Genomic DNA, 10,572 nt, shown 5'->3' with positions numbered 1-10,572 from the left:
GAAGATGATCAGTATACTTATGAGAAAATTTCTTTGCAGTCCGTGAAGGCCTTTGAATGGCTTTCTTTGAATGATTTCTCTTCGTCAGGTACAAATTTCTTCCCATCTCTCTCTCTCTCTCATTTTTTATTTTTTATATTTTTCCTTTTCCCTTTGAATATTCTTATCATTTTGATTTACATGAAGTTCTATATGCAATTTTATTTTGGATATGCAACTTTTCGATGCTGGGGCAAATTTGTAACTATACTTACCCAACCATGACAAGATATGATTTTTTTCTTTACTTTTACACTCTGATCAGTCTGATTAATTGTTGTTCATGAGTAGGCTTGTGGATATTAATTTTACATGCTGTGATATAGAATGAGTAATCTGCTACCATGGAAGCATTTTTTTTGTGCACTCTGTTTCTATGAAATTGTAATCCTTTATAACTGCTCATGCAAGAAAACTATTTCCCTAATACAAATTAGCTTCGGTTCGGGAAGAAGAATTTATAAAGGGGTCTAATTTATAAATTGATAGAAATTAGTGCTGGATAAATGGATAGTACTTGAACATTCATTGGAATCGGTGGTTGAAAATGCAGTTTGATCATTTATAAATGATTTATAGATTTAACAATAATTGTTATAGTTATAACATTAGTCTCGCCAACACCTCTATGGGGATTGTCACAAGTATGAAGATACATTTTTACACTAGGATATTGCGTGAGGATATGTTCTCTACACTGAATAAGCTCGAAATCTGTATGCCCTTTTTTGATTTAGATAAAAAAATTGATTTTTAGAAAATTTTGATAAATGTTGATAAAATGTTTGGTTAAAAAGTTGTGGTTCTAACGAAATGCATGATTAGAAATGAATTTGAGGAAAATAAGTTTTAACAAATGGGGACCAAACAAGGACTAAGTATACATCCATTTATATCACCCTTGTGATGTGCTTGATGATTACTTTGACCATACTGGCTTGTAGTTCTTGTTGAATATGCCCTCTGTTTATATATATATATATATATACTCCCTTTACTATGTTGAACAATAAAAGTCATAAATAAGTTAAATGTGCATCATTAGACCTGGTTAAATAAATTGCTCCGATGTATATACTACCTGTTGGAGTTGATCTCTTTTGCTCTCTAAAATTTCAAATGCTATGGCCTGGAATGTTGGTTTCTTCGACAACCCATCAAATTTTTAAGCTCCATGATCTGAAGTTATGGTTTTCTATATGCGTTTAGATATGGAATATTGCCATTATATCTTTGTTAATTCATAAAATGATTCCCCTTTTTGGATGTGTAGACGAGTCCCCACCATCAATTGTAAGAGTTCCTGGTTCTAATGTCCCAAAATCACCCATATCTACCTTCATCACATCCAAAGGTTTGTTGTTTACTGGTTCTATTTCCTATCAAAATACCAAAAGAATCTATACTAAACTAATTGAACAGGAGAAGATAATAACAAGACGAAGACTGTTTCGGCAGAGAACCGGAAAAATGTAAGAGCTAGTTCAGTCCCACGTCCATGTGCTGTCTTATCCAGCCCAGGTTCGTGTGCCCGCCTGCTTAGATTTTGTTCGTATAGTATGTTTTACGCTTATTAATTGTTAATTGTTAAAAAACGGGATTTCTACAAAGTGAAATGCCTGTTATGTTATTTCTGAGAAGTCTTTAGATCTGATAGTACTTTTACATGCATTTTCTTTAGTCTGATCTATGTAAGCTGAGTTATGATGTTTAGGTCACTACATGTTTTTAGTGTTACCTTATTCAGTACCAAAATTTGTATCCTACACAGATACAAGTAATCTGCCAATTATACCATGAGGACTCCTCTTCACGTGCTAATAATTACATTCTCTTTCTGGGTTTTGGGATGGCTAACTCACCAGGTATACAAAGAGATAATTGAAAATGAACACGAGCAGTTTAAGGAGTTGTTTAATGGTTAAAATGACATTTTAACCAATCTTGAAGTCCTTGTGCTTTGGGACATCAAGATGTTTTTCTTTTTTAAACATTTATCGTCCTAGATTCTTGTACTATTCCTGAAAAAATTAGGTTGCCCAGTGGTTACGTAGTACAGTAGAGGAAAAAGCCTATTGATGATTGGTGATATAACAAATATGGACGATCTGCCAATTATGTTTACGTTTCACAGTATTTTCTCTCCCTGTAAATCCAGTCTCTGCCATGTAAGCAAATTCTGGATTTCGATAAAGAGATTTTTTTCGGAGAAGGTTTTATTTACGGGAGAAACATGGAGAAAAGCCTTATCAAATGTAATGAATCGTTATGATTCACTAGATTGTGAAGAAGATTTCATATTTGGTGATGCTACTGTTCGGTAGTGAATTCAATGACATTCTTTCTCAAGCGGACTTGTTTTGCTATCCTATCGTGTAGATAACTGCTGAAGAAGCTCACATCTAAAATTTCAAGTTATTGAACTTCATATCTTTCTATCATTTTCCAGAACTTGGGAAGTGTTTATCCGAGACAATTTCTAATGTCTTCGTAATTCTGCTCTTATAGAATTATTTTTCATTTTCCTTCAACACTGTTGATTTATTTTTTACGCGTCATTTCCCAGTGCTTAAATTACTTATTCTATCTTAAGAAAATCTCTATTTTGCTTTAGATAATGATGGGATCATTGGAAGCAAAACAAAGACTAGAAGAGAACTACATTCAAGTACAAAAGGCAATAATACAAGTCAAAATAGACAGACCCCACGTAAGGTGTTTCCAAGATCTACAGCTGCCGAAAGTTTTGGAAGCACGCTAATGAACAAGAAGGAAACACCCGAAAGAAAAAATGATCCTCCAGCAAAAGGAAGGGCTGTCCCAGCTGATTCAATCCTGAGATCAGGGCCTTTGAGAAGGAAACCCCAGTATCCAATTAAAATGAAGCTGATAAGTTGACTTGAAATGACTATTTTGCGTGATTCTTACTCACAGTCGAAGATTTTGAGATAATGAATTTTTTGAGCAAAAGGACAGCAACTGCTGATCGAAGTTGGACAGAAGAGTTTGTGCTTGAAAACTCTGAATCCATCTGAAGTGAAATAATTCAGTAAAAAGAGAGCAGACTTTTCTTGCATAATCCATTGTAGTAGCTTTTCACTTGTATAAAATGTGAGCTTTGTGCATGGAACTTGAGTTTAAGGTCTTCAAGGAACATGTAACGTTATCCTTCTGTTAAGTAATTTAACGGCATATGAATTTTTGAGTGAGAACTCTTTGGTATTGAGTATTTAGTTGGAACATAACTTATGCATAGTGAAAACTAGGGAGCAACAACCACATCCGGATTCAATCTATTTAGTTGGCAATTCGTCAGGCAGTCTGTACGGGATTTCTCTTCGGGGGGAATTTGTTCCTGGATCATGCTCTGGTAGTGCCGCTCTTACCCAGGTACTGCCATTTTTATTTTTTATTTTTTTGCCTTGTTTGGTTTTGATTACACTACAATGCTTAGCCTTCTTTTTCAAATGACTGTGAAGTACCTTGTTTAAATTCTTGAGCAATTTGTAAATGAAATCAGTTAGATATGTTATAAATCCATGTTTCGAATTTAATTTTTCAGACTTTTGCATCAATCAATGACTCTAATTGTATGACTAGTTCAAGAGAAACTTTTGTAAATTTTGTTATGTTATTAACTTTGCTAAAAGGAAGTATAGTGTTGAATCAATAAATATACTTTGCGAGTTGTTATGTATAGGCGAGTCATGCCTCCATCTAGATTGGTTAAAAGTCGTTATGAAAGTATACGTGGGCAAATGTTCAAAGCATGACTTTAAAGCCAATGAATGAAAGACACGCAAGTTAATGAATAAAATGTTATACTATATTAGAATCAGTTACAAGTTAACCAATAATAGGTTGTCATCTATTATTTACCCTAAATGATCAAATTATTCCAAAACCTTAAGGAAATCTATAAATACTCCCCCTAAGAGAAAATAATTATGTAAATTCAAATCTCTCTCTCTCAAATAGCCATTGCTTCTCTTGTTTTGGTTTAAACATCAAAACCACTGAGTTTAAGAGGCGAAAATCTTGGCTAGGTGAGAGGAATTTGTTGATTCGATTTTCATCGTAAACAGAGAAGATGTTTTTCGATATATTATTATTTTATTGGTAGAAATTTCCACATCTTGACCCCTTACTTCTGAACTGGCTCTCCTGCAACGTAATGTGTTGGATACAAAGATAGGTTGTCAGATCAAGGACATCGGCCTTAATATCTTAGCCGCAGGGATCGGGTAAGTAATCTCCATACTAAAACTGACTGATGGCACCCTTTTAAGCGAGAAAGGATAACGAAATAGAACGAGGGATCAATTTAAACCCAAATAAATGATCATTCAGTGTAACATAGAACACTCTCCTGTGTGAATTAGTTTAATTTTCAACTTGGAAATTTATCATTCAGCATTCCATCTTAGACAAAGTCTTCTTGTTCTAGATTTTCCACTGGTACTTTCACTTTCACATCCTCCACCTACCGTACGCCACCCGACCCACACAGCATAAAAGCTGTAGGGCCTTGATAACTTGCAAGACCAAACAACTTGCAAGCGATCTTGTATATTTATAGGAGAAGTATAGAAAACTGTCATTGTAAGTTCGTTTTCAAGAAATTTCATTGTTGAAGACATGCAATAAAAATGGTAAATAGATACTCTGCATGCAATACAAGTCAATTTGAAAGCTTCCTATGAAATTACACTGCAAATATTAGGTCCTACAAGCTTGAAAAACTGAGTATAGAGATTACATAAATGTCAAAAAATAATTAAGCTAACTGGTCTATAATGGAGTGCTCGAGCCATGACCACCCACCTGTTAATCTTCAATTTTCATTGTGTCCCAACCACATTTATGACTTCCCATTTGGGTCAATAACTCATGAAAGAGAACATTCTATTGACAATATAAATAGCAATCCAACTTCCCACATTTCTCACCACCAAACAATTTTAGCTATCTTTTTTCATATTATTCCATACTTGAGAAATCATCATGGGTGCCATCACTTATGATATGGAGATCACTTCATCAATCCCAGCCGGAAAGTTGTTCAAGTCGTTTATCCTCGACGCTGACAACCTCATCCCCAAGATCCTGCCTCAAGCTATCAAAAGTGTCGAAATCCTTAAGGGAGATGGTGGAGTCGGAACCATCAAGGTTATCACTTTTGGCGAAGGAAGCCAGTTCAAGGGCGTCAAGCACCGTGTTGATAATATTGACAAAGAAAATTTGACATATAGCTATAGCATCATCGAAGGGGATGCTCTGACGGACGTTCTGGAGTCGATCAATTACCATGTCAAAATTGTTCCGGCTGCTGATGGAGGATCTATCTGCAAGAACAGGAGCATTTACAACACCAAGGGTGATGCCGAGATTTCCGAGGAGAAGATCAAGGAAGGTAAAGAAAAGGCCATGGGAATTTTCAAGGCTGTCGAGGCTTATCTCCAAGCGAATCCCGATGCCTACAATTAAACGTGTTGCTGAAATTTACACTGCATAAAAAAATATATAGTTGGGTGATTTTTGTTTCCGAGAAATGTTGCATTAGCATTTTCTGCTGAATAAGATGTATTGTAGTACTGAAATGCTTCAATGCACTCTGGTTTGGATTCATATTTAAATTATCAATATAAGAGGATTTACTTCATTTTACAGTTCAAATCTGGGCAGGAGAAGACCAAGAAACCTTCTTAATTAAGGCCACAATATTTGGTTCTGTCTGATGTATCAAAACAGATATTGACAATTATATCAAGGGCGGAGCCACAAAAATATGTTAGAATGAGCTGAAAATTGAATTTTTTTCATAGATTCTCTTTGCCACTCGAGATTTAGTTTAAAAGTTTAAACTCTTGACACTAATGACAAAATGGGTTAAGATATATTTTAAAACATTTATGACAAAGTTCTAATAAACATATTTTTAACCGATAAAAGTAAATATGAAGCATATTACTTATTTTGATAATAACATCCATTTCGTGATCGAAATAAATATAACTCACCAATATAAATAAGGAACATATGAAAAAATACGTTAGAAAAAAATTAATTACTTTTAAGCTTAGTCAAACATGTGACATGTTACAATAAGTTATTTATCTTTATTTTAATCAATAAAAATTATTTCTAATATAATAAACTAATTTGATTATAAATGAACTATTTAAATTTGAATAATTGAACATTGGGCTTGGGTTGGGAATGAAGTTAATTGGGCTAAAATTAATTTTTGGGCTGGGCTAAATTTTCATTCTTCTTTGTTTCTCCAATAATTTGGGCTGAATTTTCCATTTTTCACAAGTTATTTGCTTTTGGGCTTGTACCCCAGCCCAGCCCCCTCTCCCTCCGCCTGACAAAAGAACAAGTTGATACATCACAAGCGACCAAACATGTTTGGTTAATGTTTTAAAGGGCAATGAATGTTCTCTGCTTGCAAATATAAAATGAAACTGTTCCTTAAAATCAAAAGCCACTAGGAAGAAGATGAATAGCAGTGAGAAAAATAGGATACAATTACTTGTGAAATTGGAAAAAGAAGCTTTACTCAATCTATTAGCAAAGTTGCAGTTTTAACATCTGGATGGAAAGTGTTTATTTAAATTGCTATATTGACCACATAAATAGCATCTATGCAGGTTCTCGAATAAATGATCGAGCATAACGATGCTGATTTACGAAATTTTTCAAGTGTTCGGTACTGTAGCTGAGTAATAGAGTAGTGAATAAAGTATGTTCCTTGAAGACTGTGTAATTAATCTAGTTCTAATTAATATTAATTAATATTAACTCCAATTGAATAGCCAATTTTTTAGTTGATTGATTTTATATTAATTATTTAACCTAATCTAGTGAGCAATTAAGAAGTGTTTGTAAAATTGATAGAATTGACGAACTAAGACTTTGAATCCTCCTTTATTAATCCATTTTAAAATAACTCAAGACCATGACAACACTTTTTTATTCTTGTTGATCAACGTTATTATTTTATTTAATAATATCTCTCAAGTAGAATTTGATATATCCTCACATGCGATCTTCTCATATCTCTATAGAAAATCCGAATAGGAAAAATGCTTTAAACACAAGAACATTCCATTTACGTCAAGCAAAGCATAATAGTATATATCTCTATTCTTTATCAGACCCTATAACAATTGCTATAAGTGTTATATTCATATAATAATTCTTTGGAATGAAATAAAAATAACAAAACCATCCAATCGATAACTAATTGATTGAAAAGTATTACACTTAAATTTTTTTTAGATAAGTTGACTTGAAATGACTAATTTGCATCTTACTAGCACTCAACGATTTTGAGATAATGAATTTTTTGAGCAAAACGACAGCAATAGCTGTTAGTAAAAAATTACAACAATGGAGAAAATAAAAGAAGAAGATGATGAATATAAAATTCGGTGAAGACTTGAACACGAAAATTAGTCGTTGTTCTAAAAGGATATTTGTCTCCTCCACAATGCTTTTAAGGATTTAATTGGCAAATAGTTTGCAGGATTAAACAAGCCTTTAATGATGAACACCAAAAGCAATGTGATCTTAAAAAATGAACAAGTGAAAATGGCTTTGAATATGGAGAGAAATTGAATTTGCAATAATTTTGGAATGAATAATGTAATCTCATATGCGGCTATGTGTTTTCTATATTTTCCATTGATCACCAACTTCCTATATATAGCCATCAACAATGCTGTACAAAGTGGTGCCAAATACCATTAAAAAGCCACCAAAATTTCAAACAAAACCAGTCACCAATGGCTAGATTTTTGTTCTATGCAGTCGCATAGTACAAATCTATGCGACCGCATAGTTTCATTTTTCTGCACCAAATTAATTCAAGTTATAATTGATTTCTAATTTTGTTCTCTCTTTCAAAATTCTGTTTTTTTTATTTTGCTAAAATAAAATTCTGTGTGAATTATTTTCAGAAATAAAATTTTGTTAGACTATTTTAATTTGTTCCGTTCAAGATGAATATTGTCAACACTTTGATTCAATCGACAAGGTTGGTGTAGTGGACTGCTTATTTTGGTAGAAATGTTACATCTTGGAAGATAAACATTCAATTATCATGTTGGCACCACTTCATGGATAGTGAAATATGTTTTAAAGAGATTTCTATAGCATACCTCGCTTCGTCTTCATTCTATTTCTTCTTTCTTTTGATTGTAATAGTCATTGATTTGACAACAGTTACATTGGCTAATTTTTTCGACTCATTATTATGTTACCAGTAGAAATTTCAATAACTTTACCCCTCACTTCTAAACTGGCTCTCTTACGCTCGAACGTATTGAAGACAAAGATAGTTGGCAAGTTAAAGACGTTGTCCTTAACACCTAGGCCACAAGGATTGGGGAAGTAATCTCCTTACAATAACTAATGGCACCCTTTTAAGTTAGAATGGATAATGAAATTGAACGAAGGATAGTCAAAAAACCCAAATTTGGCGTAACACAGAACATTCTCCTGTGTGAATTAGTTTAATATTCAACTTAGAAATTGATCATTCAACATTTTATCTTAAACAAGTCTTCTTATTGTAGATTTTCCACTGCCACTTCACTTTCCCATCCTCCGCTCCACCCCCACCCCACGCCACCCACACAGCATAAAAGCTGTAGGGCCTCGATAACTTGCAAGTTGCAAGACCAAACAACTTGCAAGTGATCGTATTTATACAAGAAGAATCGGTAATTGACTAGAAAATTAAGGTAGTGTTTGATTAGAGGTGGAATTTCATGGAAAATGAAATTAGAATTCCACCTTCCGATTTAACCTTGTTGGTAGCCATTTTTTTTTACCTAGAATTGAATTTTCATCTTTGGTGCCACACAAGCCAATTTCATAGCTCCTTGAATTCATGGAAATTGGCTTATGTGGCATCAATTGGAATTTCCGGTTATTGTAGCATTTTTTTAAAATTTTTTTTTAGTAATAGAAACAAATTCTAAGAATTATTATAAAAAAATATTTCCATTTAATTGACAATTTTCATATAAAACAAAGTTAAACGAACACCAAAAGATAGATTTTTTTTTTTTTTTTTTTGGGCAGTGGGAACAAATTTCATCCCCAATACCAGTAAATTATATCCCTTTATTTAACAATTTTCATGTAAAGCAAAGCCAAACGTACACCAAAAAATATTTTTATTTCAACATTTTTCACGTAAAAAATTATACCAATCAAACACAATAATTTACAATTCTCAAAAAAACAATTTCTAAGCAATTCGATTATCTGAAATTCGTTTTCTAGGCAATTCAATTTCATCTTTACAATCAAACAGACCCTAACTGTTATTGTAAGTTCGTGTTCACGATTTCGTTGTTGAAGACGTGCAATAAATCCTTCACTAATTTTATTATTAATAAAAAGTAAACGGTAAATAGAAACTCTAGATGCAGTACAAGTCAAATAGCAAGTCTACGATGTACTTCCTACGACATTAGAAGGCAAATTTTAGGTCCTACAAGTTATTAAAAAAAAAAAAAAAAAAAAAAAGAAAAATTTTGAGCCCAAAAAAAAAAAAAAAAAAAAAAAAAAAAAAAAAAAAAAAACACCGTATAGAGACTATAAATGTCAAGATATAACTCTGCAAGCTGGTCTATAATGGAATGGTAGATGTGTAATAATCAGGCCACGTCCACACCCTTATTAATCTTCTCATTTCATTGTGTCCCAACCACGTTCAAGACCTCCCATTTGGTCAATACTCAATAGTTCATATGAAAGAGAACTTTCTATCTACCAATATAAATAGCAATCCAACTTCCCACATTTCTCACAATTTCATCAATCCTTTTTCATACTATTCCATTCTTGAGAAATCATCATGGGTGCCATCACTTATGATATGGAGATCACTTCATCAATCCCGGCCGGAAAGTTGTTCAAGTCCATTATCCTCGACTCTGACAACCTCATCCCCAAGATCCTGCCTCAAGCCATCAAAAGTGTCGAAATCCTTGAGGGAGACGGTGAAGTCGGAACCATCAAGGTTATCACTTTTGGCGAAGGAAGCCAGTTCAAGAGTGTCAAGCACCGTGTTGAAAATATTGACAAAGAAAATTTGACATATAGCTACAGCATCATTGAAGGGGATGCTCTGATGGACGTTCTGGAGTCGATCAATTACCATGTCAAAATTGTTCCGGCTGCTGATGGAGGATCTATCTGCAAGAACAGGAGCATTTACAACACCAAGGGTGATGCCCAGATTTCCGAGGAGAAGATCAAGGAAGGTAAAGAGAAGGCCATGGGAATTTTCAAGACTGTAGAAGCTTATCTCCAAGCAAATCCCGATGCCTACAATTAAACATGTTGCTTAAATTTACACTGCCTAAAATATTATACAATTGAGTGATTTATGTTTCCTAGAAATGCTGCATTTGCATTTTCTGCAGAATAAGATCAGTGTTGTACTGAAAAGCTTCAAAGTACTCTTGGTTGAATTCGTATTTAAATAATTAATGGAAGAGGATTTACTTCATT

The 10,572-nt window shown here is 33.5% G+C and overlaps 3 protein-coding genes across 3 annotated transcripts in view; all 3 read left to right on the top strand.

Moving 5' to 3' along the window:
* Positions 1-3,251, top strand: part of LOC111371142 — an 11,952-nt gene extending 8,701 nt beyond the window's left edge. Inside the window, exons 2-5 of the mRNA XM_022993050.1 lie at positions 5-88; positions 1,313-1,393; positions 1,462-1,560; positions 2,654-3,251. Coding sequence (XP_022848818.1) covers positions 5-88; positions 1,313-1,393; positions 1,462-1,560; positions 2,654-2,937 — 548 coding nt within the window. The 3' untranslated portion in view covers positions 2,938-3,251. The remainder of the gene's footprint in view (positions 1-4; positions 89-1,312; positions 1,394-1,461; positions 1,561-2,653) is intronic.
* A 1,722-nt stretch (positions 3,252-4,973) lies between these two features.
* Positions 4,974-5,708, top strand: LOC111371676 (major allergen Pru ar 1-like). The gene has a single exon (XM_022993801.1). The coding sequence runs from the start codon at positions 5,044-5,046 to the stop codon at positions 5,524-5,526; it is 483 nt and encodes a 160-aa protein (XP_022849569.1). The 5' UTR covers positions 4,974-5,043; the 3' UTR covers positions 5,527-5,708.
* Positions 5,709-9,661: 3,953 nt separating this feature from the next.
* On the top strand, positions 9,662-10,570 carry LOC111371675 (major allergen Pru ar 1-like). Its single transcript, XM_022993800.1, has one exon. The coding sequence runs from the start codon at positions 9,914-9,916 to the stop codon at positions 10,394-10,396; it is 483 nt and encodes a 160-aa protein (XP_022849568.1). The 5' UTR covers positions 9,662-9,913; the 3' UTR covers positions 10,397-10,570.
* The last annotated feature ends 2 nt before the right edge of the window (positions 10,571-10,572 follow it).

This window comes from Olea europaea, chromosome 22 (genome assembly GCF_002742605.1).
Source record: "Olea europaea var. sylvestris chromosome 22, O_europaea_v1, whole genome shotgun sequence".
In the NCBI taxonomy this organism is placed as follows: Eukaryota; Viridiplantae; Streptophyta; class Magnoliopsida; order Lamiales; family Oleaceae; genus Olea; species Olea europaea.
This window is presented reverse-complemented; position numbering and strand designations above follow the sequence as displayed.

Excerpts from the sequence above, each read along its gene's own strand:
- LOC111371676 (XM_022993801.1), top strand. The coding sequence starts at position 5,044 with ATGGGTGCCATCACTTATGATATGGAGATCACTTCATCAATCCCAGCC.
- LOC111371675 (XM_022993800.1), top strand. The coding sequence starts at position 9,914 with ATGGGTGCCATCACTTATGATATGGAGATCACTTCATCAATCCCGGCC.